This window comes from Lonchura striata, chromosome 9 (genome assembly GCF_046129695.1).
Source record: "Lonchura striata isolate bLonStr1 chromosome 9, bLonStr1.mat, whole genome shotgun sequence".
Taxonomy (NCBI): Eukaryota; Metazoa; Chordata; class Aves; order Passeriformes; family Estrildidae; genus Lonchura; species Lonchura striata.
In genome coordinates, this window is record NC_134611.1 from 3319597 (window position 1) to 3335976 (window position 16380).

A 16380-nucleotide genomic window follows, 5' to 3' on the forward strand; every position below is an offset into this window, starting at 1 on the left:
TATTTGCCTGTGTAAAGGGAATTCCATAATTTGGAGCAGTGCATCAGATATTTCTGCTGCTGTAGGCCAGGCGTCTCTGTAGCTTTGCTTCAGTGCACCCACATTAATCAGCAGTTCCATAGACATTTCTCTTCAGGTCTCTGTAGAGGCTAGAAACTTTGAAGACGGTATTTCAGTATTACAGGAAAATCACCAAATTATTTTAACCTCATTTTAGTTCAATCAAGTGAAACTTTCTCTTCAGAAGACTAGAATGATGTAATTGATTGCAGTGTGAAGATGACATTTCTACCATATACCTCTTGCTTTTTTTTTTTTTTTAAGAGCTGACCTTTTTAAACACAGAAATAAATTTAAATATTTTACTTTTGCTGATTCTTGATTTTTGAAAGGGGTTAAACAATTTTTGGTTAAAATCCCTATATCAACTTGGAGCTAGCCTAAGGCTGAGGCATCAAATTTCATCTTGCAAGTAGCAAAGGTGTTGTTATAAAGCACTGAAAAAAATCTTTATTTTAAGTACTTGGTATAATCTTAAATAGAGCAGATGTCTCTAAGCATCCTCCCTCCTAGCACTACTTGCTTTTGCACTATTAAACCAGAAAAGAAATTTAAAAAACAGCCAACCAGCTCAGTCCCCCACAGTTCCTGCTCTTCTCATATCCCAAGCAGCCTGAGTTAACCTAAATTGTCTATTTTAACAACAAAATAATCTTTTAGAGTCAAGTTTCAGGTGGTGACCAGACACATACCTGAGTTTCTATATGACCAATTAGTTCCTATCCCTGTATCAAAGCATGTCACCAAGTGCAGCATGCCCCCTCCTCAAGGATCTTCTCTGTGGAGCAGATGTCTGCTGTGGGCAGGGAGCACTGAGCTGGGTTCCTCCATCCCCTCCAGATCCCCACGTCTCTGTGCCTGACTGCAGGAATTGAAATTCAGAAATGTGTCCTGGTTTTTCCCGCTAAACTGGGGAAGGAGGCACCTGATGGGTATGAACTAGGTCTCCTGAATGGCTTTGCTGCAGGTTCACTCCAGAAGTTGCTGACAGCCTAATTTTCAGATTTATGAAGCATTAAGAATTCCCATTGACTCTGTAACCAGGTGATGAATCTGTCTACGCTTCATTTTTCTCAGCTATAAAATGGAAGAAATGGCATTTCTATCACTGACTAGCTGAGAGGTTAATGCAATGATTATTAATAAAGTTCTCTAATAACCTCAGGAGCAGCAGTTCTCAAGCCAGGGTGGCAGTTCCTAGCAGGGTTTGCTGAGCTCCTGAATGGACTAACGGACCCAGTGGAAATTAGGTGGCAGCAGCAGGCTCAGAAACGGAAGTAGAAGCAATTTTCCTAATGAGTCATCAACAATCCGGAGCCTGGCGCCTGGGAGGTGACTGTCACTTCCCTGAGACACGCAGCCCATGGATCACTTCGTGTGGAAGAAGTCTCAGTCTCCCTGCAAGATGACTTATGCAGAGTATCCTTAATGATTCCGTGGCTGGACTCCATGGCTGCAGCTGCTTGTTGCACAAGTAAATGGAGCTGCAGCTGCAAATGGCACAGACTCGAGTGTTAAGTAGGGTTTATGTACCCAAAAGAGCAGAACCTTACACTGCTACTAAAGTTCATTCATCTATAGATAGTACTTGGATTCTCCTTCCTTTAATGCCATGGGTAGGGTGTCTTCTCTCTTTGCACAAGATGAGAACTGCTACTTTGCTGGGATGTTGTCAGCAACTGGCTTCAGAGGCTAAAAACACAGATAAGTTAGAGCAGATTCCTCCAGTCAGTCTTACAAAATGTACATCTGTCAGAAATACCAGTTTCTTTGCGTAAAATACCCACTAAGGAGTACAGCTGGAGACAACTTATCCCAAAGAAACAGATTTGTTTGCAGCCTAAGTTTCAGGCCAGTCGGGAATACGTGATGTTTGCTTTCTGTACTTGATCCACACAACTCTGAAAGCAGGCAGACATATCTCCACTAAGACTAAGTTGGGAAATAGAGGCAATCCTCTGAAGCAGGACCTATGAGGAGTGTGCTACATGAGGGCGCAGGTGTCCCCACACCAAGACTTTCCCCTCTGTCCTGAGCCCATCATGAGTTGTGCTCCAGTGCAGGGTTCTGGCCTGCAGGCAGTGCAAAGGCACACTGCTGGCTGGAGGAGGCACAGAAACCTCTCAGCTGATCTATCCTCTTTCACTCTTGTACCCTCGCCACTGATAGTAATCACAGTGTTGTTGATACCTGGACTAAATCAAACCAATTCTTAGAGCTCATCTTGTGCTAACAGGAACTAGAAGATAATTGACAAATCACTGTTCCAGCTGCAGTGCACTGGAGCTGGAAGACTTTTTTCCATGTCCTTTTTCCTGATATAACACAAAGGTATCTCCAGTAAGCAGCACCTAACCTTCCCTTTGGCTGCATACATGGACTGTGGAACTGGTAATGCAAGGTAACCCCAGGAAAGAAGTGTCTCCAGAGCCAGAGGCTGCTCCCAATGCACCTGGGCAGTGAAAAGAAGATATTCACTCAGAGGGTCTCCAAGAGCTCATAATGGTGTCCTGAAGCTCAGGAACCAGGGAGATCTTCCGTAGGTATTGAAGTGCTGGTAGTCACACTCATTGCCAGGGCTGTGGGTGTAGGTGATGTTGTGAAGGCCAGTTATGTATCGGCATAAGTGCTCACACATTTGTTCTCTAACAGCTTTTGCCTGTGTCATCTTTTTCTCTCTGGAGCAGTCAGTAATGGCATCAGCAAGACTTTTCAAGGGTCAGTCAGTATTTCAGTGTGAAGCATGGGATTGTGCTATTGCCAATACTACTGCTTACTACTTCTGAAAGTCCATTGTAGGCACTCATCTATAAAGTTTTTGATCCTTCTGGAAGAGAAGGAAATGAGACTTCCCTTTCTCTTAGCAATAGAAAATAAGATGCACACACAGACACTAACAGCCAGGCTGAAAGAAAGGTCTAAATAACAGCAATTCTCTTTTGCTTCCACTGAAAACAAGGGGAAACACTACACTTCAATGACTTTATGGAGCTAGTCTTGAGATCTGTGAGTCGGAAAGCTATTTACAGAAAGCAGGGGAACCCAATGGCTTTAAAAAAACCACAAACCCAAAAGAAAATACCAAAAAGAGTCCCCAGAGCTATATTAAAAAACGTTTTTAATAACAGCAACAAAGAGTTAAATCATGGGAGTGACTCTAATAGCAGATGTCGCCTTGTAAAGGTGAGACTGCTGACCTGGATCTCTCAGGGACTCTAACTTTGAATTTCCGGGCTTGAATTGAATTCCTCAGAGACATTCTGGGTTTTGCTGACTGCCTTGGTGATTTTTCCTAACATCAGGGGTAAACATACAGAGTCAAATACCCAGTAGTATTCCAGCACCTCTGAGAGGGGAGGTCAGGAGGAGCACTCCGCAGCTCTACCCCTCCAGCTGCACCTGCAGGGTAAATCCAGAGCTGTGTTTTGCCCTTCTGCCTTTGGGACATTTGTCATCCAGCATCCCTGACAGCCTGGGAGGTCTCCTGACCAATACTGCCTACCTGAAGCACCTTTTTCTCTCTCTCAGACCAGTTTTACCAGCTCCCATACTGGTTTTACGGCTCACTCTGCTGTCCCTGCTGGGAGGAGTGCTGCAGCTGATCTTTTTGGGCGTTTTCCCATACCTGGGTTTAGGATTACCCTCCTCAGGGAATGCCCTAGTGTTTCACCAGCTGCCTCCTCCACTCCAGACAAGTAAAGCTGACTGTGGACAATACAGTTGCTCAATGCAAAGGAGGCAATATGTTTCCAAAGGCTGTTGAAAGAGAAATTAAAGGGAACAGCAGCTATCTCCCCACAGGACTTCTGGCTGAGCCAAGGAGTTGACAAGTGCTGTGTTTCATGAACTTTTCAGTTTGGCATGTAAAAGGCTGGATCTGGGGACAACATTTCTCATAACACCCAAAACATCTTTGGGGCATCCTTTATCAACACTTTTCTAATTAACTTGTGCAGAAACTGGTCTGCCCTTGCTGTATAAAACTCAGGCCTGCTGTTGGGAAACAGGAACCCAACAGGCTATGGTCCTCACCATTGGGATTCCCACCCACCCGGGCAGAAGAAAGCTGCCTCAAACCTGGGAAAAGCTGTTCACTCACCACCAGACATCTGTCACAGAATCACAGAAACATTTAGGTTGGAAAATACCTCCAAGATCATCTAGTCCAATCTGTGACTGATCACCACCTTGTCACCCAGACTAGAGCACTGAGTGCCATATCCAATCTTTTCATGAACAGCTCCAGAGATGGGGACTTCACTACCTCCCTGTTCTAATGCTTAACAACCTCTTTCATTGAGAAATTCTTCCTGATGTTCAACCTGAACCTCCTCTGACCAGGTTGAGGCCATTTTCCTCTTCTCCTGTCACTTGTTACCTGACAGCAGAGCTTGACCCCTACCTGGCTACACCTTCCTATCAGGGAGTTTAATAAAGTCCCCTCTGAGCCTCCTCTTCTTCAGCATGAGCCCCCAGAGCTGCTACTCAGAGGACTTGCTCTCCAGCCCCTTCTCTGTTGCCACTGTTGTCCTTCTCTGGAGCCACTCCAGACCCTCAAAGTCTTTCTTGAAGTGAGAGGCCCAGAACTGGACATAGCAGTTGAGGTGAGGTTGCTGCTGACCAGCACCCTCAGGTTCTCCTCCACTTGGCCACTCCTCCTCCAGTCTGTTACACTGCCTAGGATTCTTGTCACCCAAGTGCAGACTAGGCACCTGTTGAACCTCACACAATTGGCCTTGGTCCATGGATCCATTTCTTTGTGTGGGGCTGGATGGCATGGGATAAAGCTCAGCATACTTAGAGCTGCCCTTTGGGGTACCTAACTAAGGTGAAGAACATCCTGTGAGAGACAGAGCAGCCCTGCCCTTCACAGGATCTCTTTGTGGTGCTGGGGGCCCAGGGAGGGTCTCTGAGTGACAGCCTGGCACATTTCCCTCTGAGGCCAGGGTGCCTTCCCCTCAGTGCAGGGAGATCACAGAATCACAGACTCAATTAGGCTGGAAAAGACCCGTGAGGTCATCGAGCCCAAGCTATGAGCCAGCACCAGCTTGTCAACCAGACCATGGCACCATGTGCAGTCTTAAACACCTCCAAGGGCACTGACTCCACCGTCTCCCTGGGCATCCCATTCCAATGAATAATCACCCTTTAGTGTGAAAGAATTCCTCACTATGTCCAGCCTGAACCTCCCTCGGCACAGCTTGGACTATTTCCAACCTATCGCTGCTTGCCTAGGAGTAGATTCCCACCCGCACCTGGCCACAACCTCTTGTCAGGCGGTCACAGGGAGCGAGAAGGTTCCCCCTCAACCTCCTTTCCTCCAAGCTGAGCTCCCCCAGCCGCTCCTCAACAGACTTGTACCTCAGGATTGTGCACCACTAGATGTGCTGTCAGGGGGAGCAACTTGAGGCGCAGCTGGAAGCTCCTGACCCACACTCCGAGCCCGCGGCTGAAGTAGGAAAGCCCAAGCCCAAGCCCAAGCCCAAGCCCAAAGCCCAAGCCCAAACCCAAGCCCAAACCCAAACCCAAGCCCAAGCCCAAGCCCAAGCCCAAGCCCAAGCCCAAGCCCAAAGCCCAAAGCCCAAGCCCAAACCCAAGCCCAAGCCCAAGCCCAAGCCCAAGCCCAAGCCCAAGCCCAAGCCCAAGCCCAAGCCCAAGCCCAAGCCCAAGCCCAAGCCCAAAGCCCAAAGCCCATCGGCCACGGCTCCGCCGCTCCGTGAGGGGAGCGCGGCCGGCCCCGCCCCGCCCCGCCCCTCAGGGGCGCGGCCCCGCCCCGCGCACGCGCGGCCGCGCTGTCCGCCTGTCAATAAAGCTTGAACAAGCGCCGCGCCGGGGCCGCCGTTTTGGGTTTTTGATTTTTTTTTTTTAATTGCGGGATTTTTTTTTTTTTTTCATTTTTCTTTTTTTTAATTCTTTTATTCCTCCTCCCCGTTTTCTTCCTCTGAAGGAACTTTATTTCCCCTTCCCCCCGCGCGCACGGGGATGCGCTGAGGCCGCTCCGCCCGGCCCGGCCCGGCCTCGGCATGTCGGGCAGCCGCCCGCCGCACCCCGCCGTGCCGCCCGCCGCCACACCGGCCTCCTCTTCCTCCTCCTCCTCATCCTCCTCGTCCTCCTCCTCCTCCTCCTCGGCGGCCATGGCCCCCGGCTCGTCCTCCTCGGGCGGCGCGGCGGCGCGGCCCGTGCTGGTGGCGGCCGCCGTGTCGGGGTCGGGCGCGGGGCTGGCGCGGCTGGCGGCGGGGCCGGCGCGGCCCGGCGGCTCCTCCGCGGCGCCGGGGGCCGGCGGCAGGAAGAGGCCGCTGCTCACCCCGCTCTGCAACGGGCTCATTAACTCCTACGAGGACAAGAGCAACGACTTCGTGTGGTGAGCGCGATATGTCGCGATATGTCACCGGGGGAAGGCCGGGCGCCGCCATGCCGTCGGGAAGCCTGGGGAGTGTGGAATAGCGGCGGGAGGAGGGAGCAGCCGGCAGCCCCTCCTGGCGCTGGGACGGCTGCTGCCCGCCGGGGATTGTGGCTCGGGGGTTTTCCCTCTTTTGTGCCTCTGTCAGAAATAGTGTGGCCGGCAGGAGTAGGGAAGTGATTGTCCCTCTGTGCTGGGCTCTGGTGAGGCCGCACCTCCAGTCCTGTGTCCAGTTCTGGGCCGTTCAGTTCAGGAAGGACGTGGAGCTGTTAGAGCAGGTCCAGAAAAGGGCTGCAGAGCTGGGGAAGGGCTGGAGCACCAGGACTAGTTGGGAGGGGATCTCCTAGGGTAGCCTAAGGAGGAGAAGTGACTCGGGGGAGACTTTGTCACTTTCTACAACTCTGTGACAGGATGTTGCAGCCAGGTGGGGATCAGACTCTCTGATAGCTAGCAACAGGACAAGTGGACACAGCCTTAAGCTGTGCTAGGTTGGATGTTGGCAAGAATTTCTTCCTAGAAGGGTTGATTATATATTGAAATGGGCTGCCCAGGGAGGTGGTGGAGTCACCATCCCTGGAGCTATTCAGAGAACAACTGGACATAGCACTCAGCTAGTTGACACCACTAGTTGGCATGGTGGTGTGGGGTCGTAGGTTGGACTTGATGATCTCAGAGGTCTTTTCCAGCCTAACTGATTTTGTCTGGTTTTGGCCCTATGTAGCGGCATTGCCTCCACCCTCTCTATTTTTAAGCAAAATCAGGTTATTCCTGGCAGGTTCCTCCTTGAGTGCACCCAAGTTGTTGGAAAGGCCCTGCAGCACGAGATGTTTCCTCACAACGTTCTGACAACACAGCAACTGCCTTGTTTTCCTGGACAATGTGACCTCGAGTGGTCTGGAGCCCTCTCATCTTTGGAAGAGGATTCATCAAAGGATTAAGTGCCCCTCTGGAAGGGACTCCAAGGACCCTCATGATGTTTGATAGCTCCAGCAAAGCTGGCTTGGTTTGCCCATGTTGCTGGGAAAGGTTGTCTAGTTTGAAACTGCAACAAGTTTTGTATCAGGCAGGCACCTACAACCAGTTTAGTAGGGAATTTCTTCTGTGATGGTCTAAAAATTTTACAGATGTTGTTTTCTAGCACCCAGCCATTCAACTGTAGCTCATAGCTGGAAATCACCTTTCAACATAATTGGCAAACTGAGGCCCATGGTTTGAGAACTGTTGGTAATTTGAATCTGTTGCTGGCAGGTTTCAAATGTCCCAACACAAGAAGTAGGTTTGGTTTTTGTAGTTGAATGTGCTAAAATGTGACAACAGGAAGTAAGGTTAGGTGTTTGCCTCTGAGAAAGGCAAACAGGGAAGAGGTAGTGGGAAAAAGATCAAGTTGTAGCAGTCATGGAAAGGAGATAGTAAAAAAAAGTTGATTATAAGTGGGCCACAGCTTCCAAGATTATTTTGACAGCTCTAATGTAAGCTCTGACTTACAGGTGAGGATTGGATGTGAGGCATCTCCCAGAGGACAGGTATTGTCTCAAAACCTTGTAGGCTTAACTTTACAGCTTGTAAAGTGTTTAGCAGAGTAGATAGGAAATACCTTTGCTACTGAAGTGAAAACCTGAAGCTAATAAGTTAGTAGCAGGAAAAACAATAAGTTATTCTTGTTAGGAATTAGTAACAGTCAAAAATTACTGCTTTTACTGTAGTTAGTAGTTTGCTCAGTAGCAGAATGGGGATGAGAGGACTGCTGTCATCAGCTGATGCCCTGCTCTGGTTCTAGGCCATGTTAGGTGGATTTAGGAGCTCTTGGTGTGAGCTTGGTTGCTCCCAGGTTTTCTGGTCATGGGGTATGAACACAGCTACAAGTGCCCATTCTCCTCTGTTCCCTCTACTCTTACACTCTGGCAGTAGAGTTCTGCCAGCATGGCTCCCTGCCCTTTCCAGTCAGCTCTTATGTCCTATTTTGTTGTCTGTTGAAGAAATGAGGGGTTTGGAAAGGAAATTACACCCATAACAAATTTGTAGACTTGATGTATTTTTAGATGGTTCAGAAAGCTGAGGTTCTTGCTTTTTTTCTGCAGGTAAGTACTGTGCGTGCTTCAAGGAGAACCTGTAATTAGCTGTTTTCTTCTCATTGAGAAGCACTACTGACTGAACAAGTGAGAGGAAAGAAATCAGCCCAGTAGCACTCAGGGCAAAATGTCATTTCTTAGTATTTACAAGAGCCACACTGAACATACTGAAGTACAGGTCAGAAGCTTTATGAGCAGACAATGGTTATAGTTAACTTGGGTTTTTCACTGCTCTATATTTCTGTGGGCTAAAGGGCTTGTTCTTACTTATTATTGTTTTAGCTTCAAATAACAGTATCTGTCTTTTTTTAAATTTGATTTAGCAATATAGTTATGTAGAAATAAACCAAACTGGGCAGCTCTGAAGTTTTGAGCAATGTCCAGGAAGGCAGGTGTGTGTTAGTTTAAATAATTGATTTAAACAAGCTTTACATATCTCAGTGTGAGAAACAGAAGTTTCCCCCATGCCTTTTTGCCTCTGTAAGGATAATTCAAGATGCTGCCAGAGGCAGAGAGCAGACTTGCTAATTTTTCTGAACATGAGCTGTAAGTTGCTGTTAGCCACAGCTGTAAATTCAGTGGTAGATTATGCCTGTATGAGGTGGAAGGTAGGAAAGAGTAAAGAGGTTTGGGCGAATTTTGAACATCAAGGTGCAAGTGCAAATTCCCTCAGTAATATTAGCATGTGTGACCTCCCTGCCTGTCTTCTGAAAGCACTGTCTCAAGTGAGGCAGAGGCTCTAGGGTAAACATTGTCTTGTGTTGCTGCTTTGGGTTGTGAAATGTTTAGCTCAGGAGTTTGCAAGTGTGTTCTGTCTGAAAATGTGTGACTCCAGTCAGGGCTGCAGATAGGTCTGACTTAGTGGACAACTTTATTATAAAAGGGAAAACTTTGTTTCTCTTAGTGCAGGCTGCAGAATATAAAGGTATTTCTGTGCTTCTGTAGCCAGGTGTCTTTCCACTTGCCTGGAGAGTGTCTCAAAGGGACTTCTCTAACCAGATGATTTTCTGCTCCCCAGAAATGTAATTACTTAGTTTTCCCAGGTCTTGTATTAGCCCTTCTAACTAGTGGTTGACTAAACCTCTTTAAAACCAGTTACTATCTGCTTGGCTCCCTGGATGAGGTGGATCTTACCTGTCTCTTCAGTGGCTGCTTCACACCAGTCCTTGTTATTGAGCTGTTGCACAGATCATGTATGGAAGAGGGGCTCTTGCATGCTGATCTGGAGATCAGCACCCAATACCGCAGCTCAGCTGTGAGAAGGGCTGTATGCCACCTGGACTTGCAGGTTCATGGGTTTTTAAAAACAGTTCTTTCCTCAGCTGGTTACCTGTTAATCCAGGCATGGGCTGAGTGTAGTTGTTCCCATTTTTGTAGTCTGGAAAGCAATTTTAGTAAGGAATATTGTAAATTTGCCCTGAAGTCACAAACTAAAAAAAACAGCAAGCTGTTTGCATACCATGTACAAGGAGTCTTACTACCTGTTGTTATATTAGAGCTTCACAGTGAGTAGATAGTAACAGCAGTGATCTTTAACCTGGCCACCTTCCGTAGGAAGGACAGAGCCTGCAGCAAGTCCTGGTCTCTGATTAGACCAGAGAGGAGCTGAGTAGGAGGCAGGCACTATAATAAATCTTGTTTGCTGTTGAAGTGTGTTTAAATATCATAGTGACCACTTCAGCCAGGTGTTTGTGTAGCACTCTTGAAAGGTGCCTGGAAAACAACTGGTAAAACTTAGAGCCATGAACTTGAATAAAGTAGATGTTTAAAATGTTTGAGGTCTGTCCTGCAGAAAGAATGGTAAACCTTTGCAGTGCTGGATTAAAAAGTAGGGTTTATTAGATACTGATATCTTGTTTCCCAGAGATCAGTGACATTTTTGACTTGCTGAAGTTATTTGCATCCTTTTAACCTGACTCTGCTGCTTAAGACAAGTAGAGAATAAGCTACCTCATGCACAGAAGCCTTGATTTCATCATACTTCTGCTTCCCTGTTTCAGTGTACATTACAAACTGTAATATGATGCAAGTTCCCATCACTCCACTTCTTTCTTAACTTTCCCTTGGTGTTAGATTCCCTTCAAACAACTGTTGTGTAGTAGCTTTCACGTGTTGCAGTCAGCTTGGCTTCAGTGTGTATTAAAATATATCAATCTTGTTTCCATTTGTAAATCAGGGAGCATTTCAGGGGAAACAGTTCTTAGTGGAAACTTCAGTACCTTTAATGATGTCCCCTGTACTGAATTACTCTATTTGTTTGCTCTGATTGTTTTCCCTCAACTGTTTTGGCTCTGTCACTTCTCCAATCAAACTGGTATGAAGGAGCAGTGTGGGAACAGGGATCTCGTGTGACTGGCATGCTAGGAGGTAATCTTCCCATTTTAGCTCTAATTTGTGATGTTCTCCTGCAGACAGAGGAGCATTACAGCCTTGTTGATTGCTGCAGGGCATTAGGAGCATCACCTCTGGCCTCAGTTATACAGAGTGAACAGAAGAAGCTGAAGAAGTTAAACTGTTCATCACCAGTGCCAGTGGGCAGAAACTACCCTTAGATACTCATCTAACCCTAAGTCTTTGATTTCCTCTTTTAAAGTCCAGCTAACATAATTCAGAGATGCCTTATTCTCCTGCTAATAATCAGCCCATCCTGGCTGAGATTGCTTGTGAATTATTCTGAGTAAACAGTGCCTTGAAACTAAATAACTTGAAAAAAGTGACTTGGACTCCTGAAGCTGGTGCTACTCAAGACAAGTGTAGAAAAAAGTCTGTCAGGGTGGAAGAGGGACAGATGTATATTAATTATTCTTGAAGCCTCTTTTGAGATGGCTCAGTTGGCTCAGAGAGTAGCATTCTGGTTTGATTAATTTGCCTTTATGTTGTGTTTGTACAGGTGATTTGCTGGAATATTTAGGATAGCCTGGCTTATATGTTAGGCTGGACAAACCTTTAATGACAGCTGTGTTTTCCATTATGGTAATTCAGAGCAGAGGCTTGCATTAGCAGGGGCCACAGCTTCACCTCTACGTGCTTAAAAAGTATTTAAGAAGTGTTTCCTCTCTCCTGTTTTTAAGATTTGTTTTCTAATGGGGTAACAACTGTACATCTATAGAGTATATGTTAGTATACTCTAAAATAGACTACAGAATGGGGGAATGCTTTCTGTGGAGATGCTCCCCTCCCATGCTCAGACACGCATTGCTTTTTTCAGTCTGATCCTGGGGTTTGGATGCAAAAAAGATTTCCTGCTTTGCAGAAGTTGTTAACAGTTTATTAACAGCTCGTTCGGTGAGAACTGTCTTGTTGGCAGAAGGTGGGAGGAGGCTGTTTCTGAAGAAAATAAGTGCTGGTGAAAGCCTCTCAGAACTGAGATTGGTGTGGACTTGAGGGAGTGACAGGAGAGCGTCTGGATCTCTGTAAGGCATTGAAAACAAGCTGAAGTCTTGTTACACAGCTGATCCATGTGTCATGTGCAGCAGAACTGTGATGTTGCTGGCCATGCCATCTTGCTGGATAGCTGGTCAAGACCTCGAGATGAGTATGTATATGACAGCAAATCCCACCAGTTTACAGGGAGAGCAGCCACAGGAGTCACTGGAAGTACGATGGATGCAGCTTTCCTCTTTTATTTGTTTCATTTTCCTTTCAAACATGTCACAGACAGAAGAGACAGATTTCTTTCACTGCCCATCTCACTGGACTCCTGTCTCTTGTTGTGCTCAGGTTCCTGTGGAGCACTGCTTGCTTGCACATCCTTCTCTTCAGGTCCTCGCTTGGTTCTTGGCGATCCCTGGCGGGCGGCTGTCTGTGCTCTGGTCCCTAACTAGTTATTCTACCTTTCCCATCTTCAGCTTGGTATCACCTGCTGCCTGTTGGTTTCATCCTGCTCTCCTGCAGGCACACCCCCTCTTTTGTGCCTTCTCCACCCATTTATTAGTCCTTGTTCTCATGACATCATTGCTATTTCTGATCTGCTCTGCCTCTTCAAAAATTATAGATAGTTATTGTCTGAAAAAAAAGGAGAGACTGATTTTGGTATAATTTATAAATACATTGTCTATTCATGTAAAAAACAGGGTTTTTTACATTTTGTTTGAACCCTGGTACAGATAGACTCTTCTGCAGCCTTGCTTGTTGAAGATTCTCTGGCTTGGTTTGTGTTGTCTGCAGGTGATAAAAGCTTAAGGGTGAACACTTAAGTGGTTTCTAATTGTAGCAAACTGCAGTATCATTCAGAGTTCAAAGACCTGTGGATTGCCCTTTTGATCTTTATACTGCTTGGTTGCTGTTGTACTAGTATGTCCTTTCATTTTACATATAGGAGATTATTACCCAAGCATAATTAGATGGTTGCATTAAGTTAATAATACTTTTCTTAATATTTTAACATAAAAGTACATTGTTGTGATTTTTGTTTGCTTTGTTTTCAGCCCCATCTGTTTTGATATGATTGAAGAAGCCTACATGACAAAATGTGGACACAGCTTCTGGTAATATTTGGTTTCTTGTATTGCATAAAATGTCCATCCCTTACAGCATGTGCAGACAGGTGTTGCTGTGATACTCTTTCATTCTGAGTTTGTTTCTTTTCTGTTCTCTGTCCCTACACTAAAGAAGGAGGTCAAAGTAAATTTTTAAAAGATGGGTACCTGTTAGATTAAAAAGAAAAAAATTCAAGTGTCTTTAACAAATAGTGCTGTACCACCATATTTCCTCTGTAAAGAAACAGAATGTTCATAAACTGCTGGTAACACGCACTATCCAGAGTCAGAACAGTTAATTTACTTCTGTTGGCATCACCTCTATAGGCGTGTTGAGAGCAATGTTGGCAGCTCCTCCTTGCCTTTGTGCAAGACTGTGCACACTTTGAAGTGGCTTGTTCATTGTATATTGCAATTATTTTAAACCTTGTAAGAGAGGATATGCTTCAGGCTTTCCTGTTGTATTGAATTGGCCTGGCCCCACTTTTCAGTGTGTTATCTCTGGCTGTCATGAGGAGCAAATGTTTCATGGAGAAGTGCAAGAACCCTCTAGGGGCATTTCTGGAACCACTTGCTACTTCTCCTCTAAGGATGGTTATAAATGTTGAACCATGATGTCCTGTAGTGTCCTGTCTGTTATACTCCAATGGCATTTGCTAATTAGAAATAAACCTTGTAAGAAGTAATATTATAGTAGTATAAAGTACTTCCTCAAGCAGCAGATTCAGGTAACTCAGAAGAGTTTTGATTTGCAACAGGTAAGATAACAGCCAATTTTGTGCCCTCTGTGGTAACACTATTGTGGTGACCTGTAACTTTTTAGAGGTCCAAGATGAGAAACACTGAAATACCTTTATTTAGGAGGTCTGGTGTCTGTATCAGGAGCTGACATCAAGCAGGTTCTTAGTAAGATGTTTAAACCTGATGCTAAAGTGCATCTTACCATTCTTCTGTCCCTTAATTCAAGAGTGAGCACCTCTGAAGTCACTGATAGTGAGAAAAGCAGACATGGGGGAAAATATGAGAAGTTGGTGAAGGTGTTTCCTCTGCTCAATTACCTAAAATGCTTTTAATGTTGATTGCTAAGTATTCAGCTAATCTAGAAGAGTTGCTTCTGAGTAATTCAATCTATTTGCTACCTCTGCCTTTGGAAGTGGTGGGGAGCATGAATTTGAGATGGTATTATGGCTGGAGTACCCACATTGCAGTAATCCTCAGGGAAATAAGAGTGAAGTACTTGACTAAATTTTGTAATCCTTGCCAGAAACCTTTGCTTTCTGCTGTAGCACACTTTGAGTTCAAACACTGGAACATTTTGACTCCACTGTAGGTTCTTGGCAGCACAGCTGTTAGCTGGCAACACAAACACTGCACCTTGTCTAAGGCTGATATTATTTACCTTGTGCTTATCTTTTTTTTCCCTTCATGTGGGCTCACTTGTTTTGTTTCTTGTTTTTTGTTTTTGAACAGCTATAAATGTATTCACCAGAGCCTGGAGGACAATAACAGATGTCCCAAATGCAACTATGTTGTGGACAACATAGATCATCTTTATCCCAACTTCTTAGGTGAGCAGCTTTAGGCTTGCTTGCATGAGAAACATCTTAGTTGTTAAGGAAGGCAGGCACTTGTAAATTTGTCCTGTAAATTACAGTCTTCTGGGTGTTGAAAATAAAATCCAAATATCAGCCCCTTGGTTGTCATTTTTATATAAAAAAGGTTAGTACTATAAATTGATAATACTGCACTGCCTCCAGCAGTTCTGTGCGCTTAGTGACAGTAGTGAGATTAACTTGCTGCTGTTTCCATACTATGAAAAGCAAAGCTGTTTTTCTTATGGCTAGAGATGTGAGTCTCTTTACTTTTATTTTCTTGCACTCTTGTCTGCCTAATAATGAAGAACATGCCCTGTTTACAAAGCTTGGACACTGAAAGTGTGGAGGCTGTATTAGAGACTGTGCTATTTTGGCTGCAGTAGTGAGGCCCATATGATGGATGTAGGTGTAAATTAGATACAGAGAAAATATTCATACATATTCCTATATGCAATCCTAATTGCCTCTTAGAGGGAGTACATGTTGCTAGGTGGAAATAAGGTTTAAAACTTAGTTTTGTGGAGAAAAGATTAAAGGAAGCACATTGCAGTCTGAAATACCAAATTAGAGTAAATGTTGATTTCATGTGCTGAGATACTGATTTAATAATAAATGCCTGAAAAACTACAGTAGCCAAGGAATGCTTCAGAAATGGGCATCCTGATTTAGACCTAATAATGTTGTGCTGCTGAGGCAGGTCTTGGAGTACATGTTGGGCCAAAGAGTGTTTCCACACTTCTGTGTCCAGGGATTTGAGGTATGTGTTGGAAGGGGAAGAGCTGTGTATATGTGTGCAAAGGGTTGATGTTATCTTTCTCTTTGCATTCTCTAGATTGGCATAAAATTAAATTATAGCAAAAATATATCTTTAGAAATGCACATGATAATTCAAGGAAAATGTTGTTCTATTCAGCTATGCTTATTTTTTTGGCCTATAATAGAACATTACTTGATTTATCTCCCTCATACTCTTCTGTGATATGCTTTTACCTTGGAATTGAAGAACTTTCTCAAGGAACCCTGGGTGTTTAGGAAAGGAACTGAATCAATCTGGAGAATGTGTAGGCTTTGTATTGATGATTTTTAAAAAAATCTTTATATATGTTACAAAAAACCACCAAGGGTTTTTTTACCATAAAGTGGTAAGGGAAAAAAGTGGAGACATCTTCTGTTTTAATTACTGAAAACTATCTTACTGTGGAATTAGCAACTAAAGTAAATATATTGAGGTAGAATCTTGCATGCTGGTTTGGTGACGTTTCAGTTCTTCTCTTTAACATCTTATTTGTGTTTTTTTAGTTAATGAATTAATTCTTAAACAGAAGCAACGATCTGAGGAGAAAAGACTCAAACTGGACCATTCAGTGAGTAGCACCGTATGTTCCAACTTTTTTACTTTATATTTATTTAATAATTCTGTGCAGAATTTGTAATTGCATGACTTAACTGACAAGAGATTGCACTGTTGAACTGATGCTTTAACTTGCTTTAAGAGGGAATAATGCAAATATCAGTGGCAGTAGATCCCTTCTACCTTGTTAACTCCTCTTCTTCCCACCAGCAAAGTGTGTAGAGGGAAGCTGTGTTAGTATAGGCAAGTGTCCTTTGATGTATTGCATATAACCTGGGAAACTGCCCATGGAAGTACACTTGTTTAAAGGTTATAATTTTCGTTGAGTGTTGGAAATTACAGCTACAATGAGAGCAGTGAATGATTAGAAGTGCCACGGGCTTGTCTGATCACATGTGAAAAGCTGTATTCTATCAGGAGAATGGAG

General features: G+C 44.7%; 1 protein-coding gene across 2 annotated transcripts in view; it reads left to right on the forward strand.

Annotated features, from left to right (window-relative positions):
- The first annotated feature begins 6077 nt into the window (after positions 1-6077).
- COP1 (COP1 E3 ubiquitin ligase) overlaps positions 6078-16380 on the forward strand; it is a 123464-nt gene continuing 113161 nt past the window's right edge. The window contains exons 1-4 of one of the 2 annotated variants that reach the window (XM_021545970.3): positions 6078-6421; positions 12957-13016; positions 14478-14575; positions 15902-15978. In XM_021545970.3, coding sequence (XP_021401645.2) covers positions 6084-6421; positions 12957-13016; positions 14478-14575; positions 15902-15978 — 573 coding nt within the window. In that variant the 5' untranslated portion in view covers positions 6078-6083. The remainder of the gene's footprint in view (positions 6422-12956; positions 13017-14477; positions 14576-15901; positions 15979-16380) is intronic. The other variant, XM_077785294.1, reaches the window with a different exon arrangement.